General features: G+C 43.5%; 1 protein-coding gene across 1 annotated transcript in view; it reads left to right on the top strand.

Moving 5' to 3' along the window:
• The window catches only part of LAMA1 (laminin subunit alpha 1), a 124,644-nt gene that overhangs the window by 89,424 nt on the left and 20,299 nt on the right, over positions 1 to 14,921 (top strand). The window contains exons 37-46 of the mRNA XM_068993660.1: positions 3,080 to 3,290; positions 3,474 to 3,590; positions 3,719 to 3,882; positions 5,796 to 5,931; positions 6,714 to 6,807; positions 7,939 to 8,055; positions 10,324 to 10,506; positions 10,839 to 10,993; positions 12,741 to 12,884; positions 13,872 to 14,005. Of these exons, the coding sequence (XP_068849761.1) occupies positions 3,080 to 3,290; positions 3,474 to 3,590; positions 3,719 to 3,882; positions 5,796 to 5,931; positions 6,714 to 6,807; positions 7,939 to 8,055; positions 10,324 to 10,506; positions 10,839 to 10,993; positions 12,741 to 12,884; positions 13,872 to 14,005 (1,455 nt within the window). The remainder of the gene's footprint in view (positions 1 to 3,079; positions 3,291 to 3,473; positions 3,591 to 3,718; positions 3,883 to 5,795; positions 5,932 to 6,713; positions 6,808 to 7,938; positions 8,056 to 10,323; positions 10,507 to 10,838; positions 10,994 to 12,740; positions 12,885 to 13,871; positions 14,006 to 14,921) is intronic.

The following is a 14,921-nucleotide window of genomic DNA, read 5'->3' as shown; positions in this document are numbered from 1 at the left end:
GACACGACCAGTTAGAGGGAAGAACGTGACAGCGGAGGGGGCGGGAGGCAGGTCGGGGGAGGGGAAGGGAAGTAAGTTCTCAGAGGGACAGAGAGCCACAGGGGAAGAGAGGGGTGCCCCTCCCCCACCAACAGAGCACAGCGTGACCGATGGCAGTGCTTCGGCCTGTGCCATTACGTCATAGGTTTGGCTTTTCTCCGTGACCCTGAAACACTTTTTCTACTTAGTATGAACAAACAAACCTCCTGATACTGTCTTTATTGAAGATCGAGTATAATGCAGGAAACTCTCATGGAAGCAAACACAGGCAGTGGCCACCGCTAAAGCTGTGAACTCTATGACAGACTGATACCATGCCAGAATAATTTTGCTCAGTTATGCAAACTGTCATTGAAACCTGGGCTTTGAAAAACAGGGCACAAAGAACTGTTAGACGTGGTCACGAGAAACTTTCAGTTTGCTTTCAGACTCTATTTTTCATAGTATTTTCACACAAATTATTACTTGATGCAATAATAGCAAAGCTATCTTTCTGCCAGGTTGTGATAAATATCTGATTGAGTACTGGCCTCAGTGGTCACACCACACTCCATCAAAACTCCAGTCTCTGTAATGAGATATTTAAGCTATTTTAATACATTATGCTATTTTAAATAACATTTTATAAAATAACTTAGATCAAAATCTTTTTCTGAATTTCACATTATTATCTTATCACAGTGAATGTTAAGAAGTGAAGTCATTTAACCAGAGTTTGCATTTTGAGGATTCCCGACTTGCATTGCCACATTAGTTTCTACATGGGTTTTAATTACTTTGAAAGTTATCTTTTATTCAGTGGGAATTTTTAGAACTTAAGCCTGGGAGGCAGTATCTCGAGTAACCACAAGAGAACTGCTTCAAGGAGGCAAGGGGTGAGCCTAGTTATATAGAAGTTTTGTAGCAATGGATAGCCAGCCTGAACATCAAAAGATTATTGTTAATTAAAGAAAACAGATATCCCAAGTTTAGGAATTTAAAACAACATCCACTTCTACCAGCAGGACCCTGGAGAGCTGAGTTTATATATATTTTCATCATTGAGTGGGATTTTTGACATTGTTGTTGATATGGTAGGTGAAAAACGAAAGGTGGAACTTACTGTCACACAGGCTTTGGAGAAAAGGACTAGTAATTTAATTGTGGGATGTTTGTTAGGGCCCAAGAAGGGCCCTGAAAGGACTCTGGACTGGACGAGGGGAGCTCAGAGTTGGGCAAGGACTCAGGAGATGGGAAGGGGGCTGTTGTCTAGGGAGCACTCCTCTGCCGGGTGAGTGGGGAGCTGTAGATTTCCCCCCTCACCTCTGCATGTGCTCATCCTCACCTCCTTGTGAGGTAGGAAGGATACACCTGAAGTATCTGAGGCCCAGAGAGTATTTGCAACTCCATCAACGTTGAGCTGCCAGGACAATATGAAACCTGGTGTGTCCTGCATGCTAAGTCACTTCAGTTGTGTCCGACTCTGCAACGCTATGGACTGTCGCCCACCAGGCTCCTCTGTCCATGGGATTTTCCAGGCAGGAATACTGGTGGGGGTTGCTAGTTCCTTCTCCAGGTAATCTTCCTAACCAAGGGATCAAACCTGTGTCTCCTGTATCCTACGCTGGCAGGGGGGTTCTTTACCGCTGAGCCAACAGGGAAACCCATCTTTCCCTTTACGGCACCCTGCAAGTGATCCTTTGTAGCTGTGTTTCCTGACTGTTTTCCTGTTTCTTAAGGAGAGGCCAGGTCTTTACCCTAAGTCTTCAGGCTGAGTACTTAATCTTGAATCTCCACAGTGAGCCTGAAGACAGCTGACTACGTGACACCATGCAACCCTTTCTCATGGAACTTGCTTACCTGCTCACGACACTAGTGTGGTGAAGAAATGCCACTCGAGAAACCGTGTTTAACTGTATTAATTGAATTTTATAGGAAGAAGCTGATAAGGAGTGCTGAGGGGTTTTGTGATTTTTCTTTGTAGGCTTTCAAGTCATTGTCCACTATGTCATTTCATTTGGTCGTGGTTTAGATGGTAAAGTCATTTCATAGATGAAAATTTGATCTCTATTTTCAATTTCTTAGAGCAATACTTTCTTGAATGATATGAACTGAAGGATTCATGGCTAGATATTGGAAATATATTGGACTTTTTTGTGTGTCTCCCATGTACTATTTTTAGTTCTCTTTGTAACTATCATAATACAGCATCTTACTATCTTTTTTATAATTCTTAAAATCACAAGAATGTTCAAATAATTCCTGATGATGCTCTAATGATGTCAGAGTTCAAATATATACCTATGGAAAAAATTTTTTGTGGTGTTTTAGCCCAGCAATCTGATCATCTGAAAACTAAGGGGGATTTGCAAGGCATTTTCCATAAAAATATTCAAAATTCTTCTGATAAATTGAAGGAAAAAGTTAATAGGATATATTCAACCACTGCAAAGTTCTGTAGTGTGAAAATTGTATTATTCTATTCTAGCTTTAAGTTCAAATTTGATTTAAATAGCAATTTGATAGCACATTTATAAAAGAATAGAGGGAAATGTCTTTTGATTTATTGAAGCTTGCTTTTATCAAAGTGGTAGAAATTATACCTTTCCGGCAATTTGGATTTGAAAGTTTTTATAAAATTTGTTTCTTTACTAGCTGCAGGAAGAACCTTTGTATTGTATGGATACACTGGTGACTTTGGAGCAAATCACTGAAGCGTCTCCTTTTTTCGATTTCTGACCATATTGTAATAAAGATTTCAGTTGCCATCATTCACAGGCTGTGGCCCCAGTTTTCTGAATCCAAATCCGCTGAGATGGTTTCTTTAATTCCACTAAATATGTTAGGAAGTTTGTTAAATCAAGAAAGATCGTTAAGGATAAAGTGTAAACCTGCCATACATATAGCGGCCTTAGGGAAATTTTTTCCCTTTTTAAAGGATTGCGATGTACCACTTAGGACTTCAAGATGGAACTGAGAAGGGATATGTAAAAGTTCCTTTCGCTATACATCAGTGCTGTGCGCTTTATTGTTCATTTCTTACCATCTTTTATGTTCCCAGGGCTGCCGAAGATTTATTGTCACAAATTCAGGAAAATTACGAGAAGCCACAGGAAGAGTTGGCGGTGTTAAAAGAAGCAGTAGGCAGCCTCCTTTCAACACACAACAGTGATGTGCGGGCTGCAGAAGAGCTCCTGAGAGAAGCGGAGATGAAGACCCAGGAGAGCGGTCGCCTGCTGCTCCTCATCGGGGCCAACCTGCGAGAGTTCAACGTGAGTCCTGCCAGCTCTCGCCCCCTTAGAGCTGGCCCCAGATTCTCCCACGCAAATGACGTCATCCTTTGCTTCTTAAAAAAATGAGCCTCAGGGCTGACTTCAGCACACAGTGTCAGGCACCTGAGGTTCAGAGGCTGACTTGCTTTTATGAAGCATCCTTAGAGGTGATGTTTGCTGCAGGAGAAGAAGCTGCGTGTTCAGGAAGAACAGAACTTGACATCAGCACTGATTGCCGAAGGAAGGGGACTGCTGGATGCGGCCGCTGTTCCTGCAAACGCATCGGGGGAGGCTCTCGCGGTAAGTCCCAACTCAGCACAGCCCAGGCTTTCCAGGGAAGCCGCCCAGGGTTTCCAGGGAAGCCTTCCAGGCCCCAGACAGGCTGTTAAACAGACGGGCACATGGTCACAGTGTTAATCTCTGTGTAGCAACTAGAGCAACACCGGGACGAGCTGCTACTGTGGACTGCCCAAATCAGGCGCCACGTGGATGACCTGGTCATGCAGATGTCTGAAAAGAGAGCGCTGGAGCTTGTGTACAGGGCGGAGGATCACGCCACTGAGCTGCAGAGACTGGCAGGTGCTCTGGACAGGTGAGGCATATCTGGCAGGAACCCCACAAGTTGTGATCCACAGATCAGAGAGAATAATAAGCCTGGCTGTTTCATTCACAGTGTCAAGTCACATTCTTTTTTTGTGTGTAAAAACAAAGACCTCTTTTATTTTCGTGGCAAAGAGGGTTTCCTCCCAAGTTTGGTAGTGTATTTGACCATCGGCAGGAATGTACGATGGAAAAATGTGAACTGAAGCAGATAGGAATGAAAACAAATATTATGCTATGATATCAAAGCCTTCAGTATCTACCTGGTACTCAGGACTTTATGAGTTTGCCCGTGGACAGAACCAGATACTGATTTCCTTATGTGTCTTGCCTTCTTGGGACTTGTGAGCCAGCCGGCTTTCTGCATGGATGCAGGTTGTGGTTGCCCACCCTGGACTGCTAGAAGTGTTGAGGATCTATTTGCCAACTCCTGAAAGATACCATCTCCATTATTTTCTATTGCCTAAAAGGCTACCATTGTACTCATTACTTTAACATATATTTTTGGATATTTGTCAAGTATATCCTCAGTTTGTTAGATGTGCCTTTAAAAGAGAAGCGAGACTTTAGGCCAGTGGTTCCTGAATTGTTGCAGGAGGAGCCTGGGGAACTTCAGAGTACTGACGGTTCTGTCCCCTGACCCCTCCCGTGTCCCCCAGACTGTGGGATATGGCCTGTACTTTAAATTGTTTTTAAGTCCCCAGGTAATCTGATGGCAGCAAATGAGGGAATTGGGGTTTAAGGCTTTATACAATATTGTGAGTTAGTAAATTTATTTCTTTAGAATCTGCTATTAATTATGAGTGGAAAAAGTCTGGACACACTGGGCATACGTGTGTTTCTGTGTGTGTTGGGTGTGTTTTATGGAAGGAGAAAAATGAGTATTTTTTCTAATTTGAGGAGTGCTGCCATAAAAGACGAGTTCACACAATGAAAGCCATTAAAAATGACTATTGTATAAGTCTTATGCTTCAATGAGCTCTACGGCCTCCATCTGCTGTTGGAATCAGTAACAGAAAATGGAATTAGGTACCCAGTTAGTTTTTCTCCTTTCCTCATCTTTCCTCATTTTCCAAAAAGGAAAATGATGTTCTGACTACATCTATAGCTACAATGAAATCTTTGTTACTTAATATGAGTCGTAAAAGCAGTTTGGTGTGATGCCTAAAATTAAATAACTTTGTCTTTTGTTTGAAAGTCACTGAATTTTGCCAGTCAAGTAGTAGCAAGTAATAACTGCTGGTCTCTGCTTTGGAAAGCACCCAACTCAATAACCTTGGGGAGAAAATGAAGTGGGCTACTCAGCAGGCAAAGATGTGTCTATTGTCAGGTTTCATTTTGAAGTGAGAGCGAGCTGGATGAAACAGCACCATTACCAGCTGGCAAGTTCCTGAGTGATCAGTCCCCTTACAAGAGTGAAGTTCAGATGACTGAAGTGTTATCTCATCCTCCTCCCAAACCCCTGGTGAACTTCATCAAATTGGTGTATACTGTTTGAGGAGTAAGCCTCAGCATCCTCACATATGCTTAGCTAAGAAAGCCTTTTTAAAATGAACATGTGTGTAGCAGGAGAGATTACAACCAGCACAAACAGGCAGGGGATTTGAACAGAGATGAAAGATTGGATGGTCTAAAAGATGAGATCATCTCTTTGGGTGTTAATTAAGCAGCAGTTCTTAGTGTTACCGAGACAAGGTGACCACAGCTTCTTATTTATTTATTTATTTTCATTTTACTTTATTTTACTTTACAATACTGGCATTTGGAATTAGAGGGGAATCCACACGTTGACACAGACTCCTGTCTTCCTCATTGATGATGTTTCTCTAAGTGGGAGGCTTTTAGGAACAGTGGGCAGATTCAGTTCCATTGATCATAACATCTCTAAATATGCCTATTGCACAGTGGCCTTGGGAATGTCAGACATGTGTCCCTGAATGCCACCAGCGCAGCCCACGTCCACTCCAACATCCGGAGCCTGATTGAGGAATCAGAGAGGTTGGCGACAGATGCACTCGGAACTGTGAAAGAGGCGAGCGCGGTAAGAAAGGCCCCTCGGGTTTCCCTGTGTGCCTGCTTTGTCTGGGCGCTGTGGTCAAGTGAGCCTTCGGTGAGATGCTCAAGCAGAGAGGCAGCGGCTTAAACCTACGCTTGTCAGGATTCTTTTCTGGTGGAATTCTGTCATTGTGTGCACTGTCTTCTCCTGCATGCTTAGTCACTCAGTTGTATCCGACTCTTTGCGACCTTGTAGGCTATGGCCCACCAGGCTCCTCAGTCCATGAGATTTCTTAGTCAAGAACACTGGAGTGGGTTGCCATTTATTTCTCCATAATATATTCTAATGCATTAAAAATATTGTCTTTTCCTATGGGAGTAAATAGTGGGCCTTAAACAAGCTCATTTACCCCTTAGACTACTTCTGTGTCCAACCTTGGATTCAGGGATTGAGCCTGCGTCTCCTGCATTGGCAGGCAGATTCTTTACCTGCTGAGCCATCTAAGTCATAAATAATTCTTAGAACAAAAATGAGAATGTTAATTGATATCTACCTTGGACATCTCTTCTTACCCATGGTGAACATCTTCATTTAAGGGCTGGTTTTTGTGTTTATAGATTTAAAAATGACCTTGTTCCTTCTCTTCAGCTGCAAATTAGCACATATGTTAATAGGCCTACTTTAGTTGTCCCTGCCTGCTGTCTGCTTGACTTCCTTGTTCGGAAGGACCCTGGGGGATATTCTGACTGGACAGAGTTGCTGTCTCCACCTTCAGCAAGAGCCAACTCCGCCCTCCAGGTCCACGTTTCAACTGTTCTGTTTTACAGGCTTCCGAATCTCTTGTTTCTAATGGGAGAGTGGCCCTCCGGCGTAGTTCCGAGTTTCTCAAAGAAGGCAACCGCCTGAGCAGAAAGCATCGAGGTCAGTTCCCAGCTGGGGCTGAGTTGATGCCCGAGTGATTGTGGACACACCTCTGAACATACTTCCAGAACATTCTTCTTTCCTGGAGCAAGTTGAATCTTAACATTTCTTTGTCACAATAATATTCCAATTTCCTATCCTAGACACATCATGTAATTTTTATTGTGCAGCCCCCTCCAATCTTCCATAGACTCAACAAGCCTCCCCTGAGAACGAAACCCTCTGCTCACTGCTCTAGCTCCTGAGCTCAGGCTGGTCCTCATGGCGTTTGTCAGGATACCTGTGATGTCATGTGCTTCTCTGTCCATCTCAGGGTTTCACCATTTCTTGAAGAGACGTATTATGTTTGACTCTTGTCTTCTGCACAGGGCTAAGGCATTGTTAGAACCATGGTAGGTTCTCATAAAGTTATTGAATTAAATCAATATTGATTTATCTATTAAAAATACCCATGCAAAAAAAATAGCAATGTGGTTTCATTTTTCCTAAGACTTTCAGTAAGCAGTTTTTGGCACATGTAAGAGTTAGTCAGTAAGCATAATGCAGAATGGCAGACGACTCTGTTGTGTAAGAGAAAACAGACAAGTTTTATAACATATAGTTTTATATATATATATATATCTCACCTTAATATACCCTGCCACTGCTTAGTCACTCAGTCGTGTCCAACTCTTTGCAACCCTATGGACTGTAGCCTGCTAGGCTCCTCTGTCCCTGGGATTCTCCAGGCAAGAATACTAGAGTGGGTTGCCATGCCCTCCTCCAGGGGATCTTTCTGACCCAGGGATTGAACCTGTATCTTATGTCCTCTGCACTGACAGGTGGATTCTTTACCACTAGCGCCACCTGGGAAGCCCTTTTCACCCTAGAGCTCTAAGTGAATCAAGCATGAATTTAAGAAGTATTAGTGAGAAGGAAAACAAAGTAAAAAAAAAAATTATCAAGTAAGCCCCCAAGCATACAATTTGAGTGTGGGTTGAGTGGTGCTAAGTCTTGTTAGACAAACTTTCAATATTTGGGCTCTCTGTAGAAAGCTGCTGATTTTATAGATAGGTCAGGAATGATAAAACTGTCATCCAGGCAACTTTTTAGGGTCAGCTTAAAAGGAAACACTTTTTCCCCTTTGAATAGGTATCACATTGGAACTGAGTAGATTGAAAGATACTGCAAAGAGATTTCAAGAGGATGCTGATAAAATTACCAGGCAGACCAACGAATCACTCTTGATACTTAGAGCAATTCCTGAAGGTAAGTGGAAAGGGGGGTTCTTGATTTAGATTAATATCTTTTCATTGCAAAACACTTGCAGATGAGCAGAAGACCTGCCGCAAGTCCAATGGAGACCCCTCACCCAAAACAAAACCCAGATTGACAGAATTTTCCCTTGTAGAGAGATACGGTTTGGAAGGAGGAGCACTGTGTTTTTTATAACTTCAGAACACCTGCATTGAAGTAGTAAAATTAAACTCTGAAAAAACAAAGCTTTAGATTCTTTATGCTATCATATTAATTGCTAACTATTAAAATAGGCCTGAGATGAAAGAAGAGACATTCAAAGAAGCTAGCAAGTAAAGAAGCTGAACTATTCCTGCTTTAAGGCAAAATGCTAAATTCATTATAAATGTGATAATTTAGAGAATTCTTGTTTGGAAATTAAGGAAATCTTCCTTTGTGAGACAATACGCATTCTAAAATAGATCACTTTAATATTGATGGCTTGAAAATGCAGCGTTCCTTAAAATTTTAAGTAGGGTAACTTTTTAATACAGGCAAGTTGTACTGTGGTGCATTATTTATCTTACATTCCTTCAGCCTTTTCTTTTTTCTTAAGTCTTGCAAGGTACTGAAAACATCTCCCAAGTTCTTCTGTCTGCTGGTTCGCCTTATTGTTGTTCTGTCGCCCAGTCGTGTCCGACTCTTTTCGACCCCATGGACTGCAGCACACCAGACCTCCCTGTCCCTCAACACCTCCCAGAGTTTGCCCAAGTTTCACATTCATTGTATTGGTCACTTTATAAGCATGAAAATTACCCTGGGAAACTGGACTTTGGGACACTTTGGACTGACTCCCTATGTTAGAAGAGTGGAGCATTTTCTGATCTGAAATTTTCTTTTTCTTTTATTTATCTGTTTTTAAGGATACATGGTGTATGTTGATCAAACATTCAAAACTAACTTTTTAGTTGGAATCAATTTCACATTTGCAGAAAAGTTACAAGAAGATTTAAAAGAATACCTGTATACCCTGCATCCAGCTTCTTCTAGTGTTAATCTTTGTCCCTTTTGCGTTAAACCCTTTAAAAATGAATAAAAGTGCCTTAAAAAAAAAAAAAACTCACCCAGATTTTCTAGAATAATTGAACTCCAGTTTATCTTTAGTGACCATTGAGTTCTTACTCTGCTGTTATTTCCAGGAGCCAACTGTGGGCAAATATACTTCCTGTGGCCTAGGATACTTCTATGGCACCTTCAGGTTTAAATTCCTAAACCTTCTTATCCAGTCATGGAATGATTTGGAGAAGCTGTTAGTGACTATAAGAAAGGAATGATCAGAAAGAGAGCAAATAAGTTTAGATTGTTAACATAAAAGATGCTGAGCAAATGGCAACTAGCAGTTGCTTTTGTAATCTCATTGTGTATTGAAATCATACTTCAATATAGTATTATCACCAAAAACAGTTCAGTTCAGTTTAGTTCAGTCACTCAGTCATGTCCAACTCTTTGCAACCCCATGGATTGCAGCACGCCAGCCTTCCTTGTCCATCACCAACTCCTGGAGTTTGCTCAAATTCATGTTCATTGAGTTGATGATGCCATCCAACCATCTCATCCTCTGTCATCCCCTTCTCCTCCTGCCTTCAATCTTTCCCAGCATCAGAGTCTTTTCTAATGAGTCAGTCCTTCACATCAGATGGCCAAAGTATTGGAGCTTCAGCTTCAGGATCAGTCCTTCCAATGAATATTCAGGATTGATTTCATTTGGAATTGATTGGTTTGCTCTCCTTGCAGTCCAAGGGGCTCTTAACAGCCTTCTCCACTGCAGTTCTAAAGCATCAATTCTTTGGCGCTCATCCGAAAAATGAAGTGGTAGCACATATGTGTGTATGTGTGTGTGCTCTGTCACTTCAGTCGTGTCTGACTCTTTGCGACCCCATGGACTATAGCCCTCGAGGCTCCTCTGTCCGTGGGATTTTCCAGGCAAGACTATTGGAGTGGGTTGGCATTTCCTACTCCAGGGGATCTTCCCAACCCAGGGATCCAACCTGAATCTCCTGTGTCTCCCACATTGCAGGTGCATTCTTTACCACTGAGCCACCAGGGAAAACCCCAGCACATGTGATAGGCAGCCTTAATACTGTCATTAGAAACAGAAGCCCCCTTTTGTGTTCAAGGACCAGAAGAAATTCTGTAACATGTTTCTGTTACATTGCGTTCGTTGTGGTCTTATGGTTTTCTGCATGTTATAACCACGTGTATAACCACCAGAGTATGTACTTGAGTATAAATTTATTTCAGGTGTCAGAGACAGAGGAGCCAAAGTCAAAGGCCTGGCCATGTCTGCAAACCAGAGCGCCACCAGCACACTCAAGAATGTCATGGGGCTCAGCCAGAAGCTGTTGAACACGTCCACTGACCTGTCCAGGGTTAACGCCACGTTACAGGAAACAGACGAACTCCTACGAGACTCCTCGATGACCAGTAAGTAGGTCGTGGTCTCCCGTCCCGTTAGGAAAGTTTGCGTCGTGCCACGTGAGCTGGCCCAGGGCACATGGGTGTTCACAGATAGCAATCCTAAATAATAAAAATGTGGCAACATCTGGATTTGCATTTATAAAGGAGGAGAAGGGCCTCGGGTACTGCCTTGGGCTGATGCATTTTTTATATATTTACCGAAATAGCAGGCATTTGATGATTTGGATATTCTAGTATACTCAGCACATATTCTAGTAATGACTGGCTAATTTCTCTTGTTTCCTCCCTGCCTCTCCCCGCCCCGCCCCTGCCACCTTTTTGTCACCTTCATATATTAGCTTTGTTAGCTGGAAGAAAAGTCAAAGATGTGGAAACACAAGCCAACCTCTTGTTGGATCGGCTGAAGCCTCTGAAAATGTTAGAAGAGAACCTGAGCAGAAACCTGTCAGAAATCAAACTGCTGATCAGCCAGGCCCGGAAACAAGCCGCATCTGTGAGTGTGGGGCCCACGGGTCTCGGGAGCCTGGCACCACCCCGCCAGCTGAAGCTCCTGAACCACACATCCCAGGGGTCTCCTGTGCAGAGGGCTTCAGCCACACTTTCTACTGACAAGTTCTCAGAAATGCCCGATTTCTCACAGCCTTGTCTCCAAGTGTATTTAAAGCCTTGTCTTACATATCTTACTTTGTTGTTCAGTCGCTAAGTCATGTCCAACATTTTGTGACCCCCATGGACTGCAGCACGCCAGGCTTCCCTGTCCTTCACTATCTCCCTGAGTCTGCTCAGACTCATGTCCATGGAGTCAGTGATGCCATCCAACCATCTCATCCTCTGTCGCCCGCCTTGTCCTCCTGCCCTCAGTCTTTCCCAGCATCAAGGTCTTTTCCAGTGAGTCAGCGCTTAGCATCAGGTGGCCAAAGGAAGGGAGCTTCAGCTTAGGCATCCAATGAAGCTTCAGTCCTTCCAATGAATATTCAGAGTTGATATTTGCATTAAGTATATTTAATGAGTCCCATTTTCCTTGATTCCTGCTTTTGTTCTGTGTGTTTCAGAATGTTGTTAGCAAAATGATCTCCATGTCCTTATGGAGATTTATAATCATGGGCTAGATTCTAGGTCCCCACCGATTCGCTGGATGGTATAAACACGTTGGTCTAAGTGTTAGCATTGCTGGAAGTCTCACTGGTTACAATGTTCTTTCCATCATTTTCCCAACTCCGTGTTATCATAATCCAAGTGTTCTCCAGAATGCTTGTGCAGTGTGGGCCGCATCTCTAGAATTCTGACAAAACAGCTAGCATCCCATAAATGTTGCTCAAATCCAGGTCACTACCTGCATGAAACACACAGCTTGAGAGAGTGTTTCCTGGCCATCCTTTGCCATGGCCTTGGCCGTGTGCTAAAGGAGAGGCGTTTCAGGGAAATGAGATAGAGAGAACATTGTTTGTCGTGCTCCTGGGGACCTATAGACAATAATAAAGGTGACCTCTGGTCTAATGTTTACCTTCCTGAAGCTTCTAGCCAAGAAAAAGCAGCTCTGGATTCTTTGATCCTTGAGTGATTTCACTTTGGGAAAAGAGCTGGAGGTTTATAAGAGCTCTGGTTTCCATCTGCCTTAGTTCCAGTTGCCAAATAAAAAACCTGACGGATGGTTCCAAGTGCTCTGGTTAATATAAACTTGTAGTCTTGAGGGTTAATATAAAGATTATGTGCAAGTAATTATTTACCAGAGTGATATGTGAATGAAATAACTGGTCTATAAATATTTGCTGAGTGATAGATCAACCCTCCATTTACTACATATTATGCATGCTCAGTTGCATCCAACTTTCTTGCAACCCTGCAGACTGTAGCCCGCCAGGCTTCTCTGTCCATGGGATTTCCCAGGTAAATGATCGTCAAATAGCCTTTCTGTGTCAGGTGTAAGATTCCAAAGTGATTTAGAAAAACTCCTTATCTTTAAGGAATCAAGTCTCGCAAAATAGAGTTCCTTGTGTAAAATTCTTTTTTAAAATCTCACAACTGGCTTTTCCATAGTAAAATATTTTACCAAATGGAATGAGTTTCAGCCCCATCCAATTTTCACCTTTTGAGACACATAGCACTATTATCCGGAGAGGAATCCTGCCTACCAGCGAAGAGTCGGAACAGCACAGCACTTCTGAACCCCAGGCATGCTGCCAGCGTGTGTCCTGGATGACTCTAAGGCACTTGGGGACAAATCTCTTCTCCTTCTCCAGATCAAAGTTGCTGTGTCTGCAGACCGAGACTGCATCCGGGCCTACCAGCCCCAGATTTCTTCTACCAACTACAACAGCCTAACGCTCAACGTGAAGACAAGTGAACCCGACAACCTTCTCTTCTACCTGGGCAGCAGCACTAGCGTGAGTATGACCTGTGGAAGCTATGCTGAGTCTCTTATACCAGAGGATATTTTCTCAATTGATAAATTTTTGGCTAAAAAAAAATAAGGCCTTCATGAAATCACTAGTGCTTCTAAGGTAACTAATCTTTTGCTAAGTTGGTAATGTTAGATTGAAAACAAACTGTGAAACTGCATCTCTGTAAAGAGGAGAGCGGCGTTGATGAGTGGTGCCTCCCTCTGCCCCTTTAACTATGAGCTGTGGGGACAGAGCTTTTCGTAATGTCTCCTGTGACCTCTGAAGCCATGGAGCTTCACTTCAAGTCTGTGAAGTCGACCTTCACGGTTGTCGCCAGGAGTGGAGGCGTGCACCCCAAGGGACATGTCAGAATTGTCAAGCTTCCCCCAGACTCTCCCACCCACTGAGATTCTCGTGGTTCCCAGAGGGCAAGTCCCCTGGGGGAGACCATTGCTTCTTTAGGCTGTGTCGGTGGGAACGGGTCAGACCCTTGGGCAGAAGATATTAGCAAGCACAAATGCCATCTGAAATGTATTCTTAAGACACAAGGTGCAAAGCACAGGTCAGTCCATGCTGTAGGGTTTCATGGCTTCTGTCTTGTTGCACGATTCGCGTTCATGTGTTGCCTTTTCTGGGTGGGCAGACAGACAAGTGCAGTGCCTTCCTTATGACCCCTGTAGAGGCTGCTGACCCCCAGCAAGTTTTCTTGGAGAACTTCATGGGAGGCTCCATGGAGGGCCATGCCGGGGAAGGGTGGTAGGTACAGATGGCCAGTGATGGCCACTGTCTCCAATACAATCCTTCGGGTCATGCTCCAGCTCCAGGGGAGGGGAGCATTTAAAGACAATGGAAGGTCTTTTTTTTGGTGTTCATTTTTTTACTTTTTAAGAATAGAGAAAATGCTGTAAGAACTCCTCCTTTAAAGTGTGTCAGTGGTCATGCCCACAGTCTGGCCTGTGGACTAACCCCAGCTCATGCCTTGCACCCCAGGCTGATTTCCTGGCAGTGGAGATGCGGCGAGGAAAAGTGGCCTTCCTCTGGGATTTGGGCTCTGGATCAACACGCTTGGAATTTCCAGACTTCCCAATCGATGACAACAAGTGGCACAGCATCTATGTGACCAGGTAGCAGACAGAGTTCTGTCTGAGCATCTCTCATTTCTCTGGTGCATGTTTTAAGTAACTACGTGTTTACCGTCATGCTGGGAAAGATTGAAGGCAGGAGGAGAAGAGGGCAACAGAGGATGAGACGGTTGGATGGCATCACTGACACAATGGACATGAGTTTAAGCAAACTCCGGGAGATGGTGAAGGACAGGGAGGCCTGGTGTCTGCAGTCCATGGGGTCACAAAAAGTCGGACATGACTTAGTGACTGAACAACAACATGTTTGCAATACCTTGAAATTTCTGGGGAGTGGGATTATAGTGAAAGAATAATTGGTTTAGATTTACTGTAGAAATTTTTTTCATTATTACAAGAGAAATAAACTTTGTTGCCAAAATCAACCATCAAATGAAGAAAAAAGTTAGAAGTTTGTATTACCTTCAGAATGTCAGGTCTAGGTTTGGGCAGCCAACCCAGAAGAGGGCAGTAACGTGCAGCATGGTGGAGACGCCACGTGGCTGGCAGCGGGACAAGCCCAGGGCAGGCCAGGAGGGAACCAGTGGGAGGTGTGTTTTCTTAGAATTCAGGCAGGACGTGAAATTCTTCCTTTTACAGCTCCTCTCCAGGGACTTCCCTGCAGGGACTTCCCTGGCGGTCCAGTGGTTAGGACTCTGTGCTTCCAACTCTAGGGGGCAAGGGTTTGATCCCTGGTCACGGAACCAAGATCCTGCCTGTCATGTGGTTCTGCCAGAAAATAATAAAAGTCATAAAAAATAAAGCCCCTCCCCAGAGGCAACTACTGTTAAGCAGCTTTATGTGTGTCTTTCTCTTCACTCTTCTGTAATAATCACATTTTGTTGTGGTGGTGGTGTTGTTGGCAATTTGTGATTTTTACTTTGTTATTTGAGAAAACAGTGATATGATAAAGGCAGTG

Source organism: Capricornis sumatraensis, chromosome 21 (assembly GCF_032405125.1).
Source record: "Capricornis sumatraensis isolate serow.1 chromosome 21, serow.2, whole genome shotgun sequence".
Taxonomy (NCBI): Eukaryota; Metazoa; Chordata; class Mammalia; order Artiodactyla; family Bovidae; genus Capricornis; species Capricornis sumatraensis.
The sequence above is the reverse complement of the archived record's forward strand: the minus strand, read 5'-3'. Positions and strand labels throughout refer to the sequence as shown.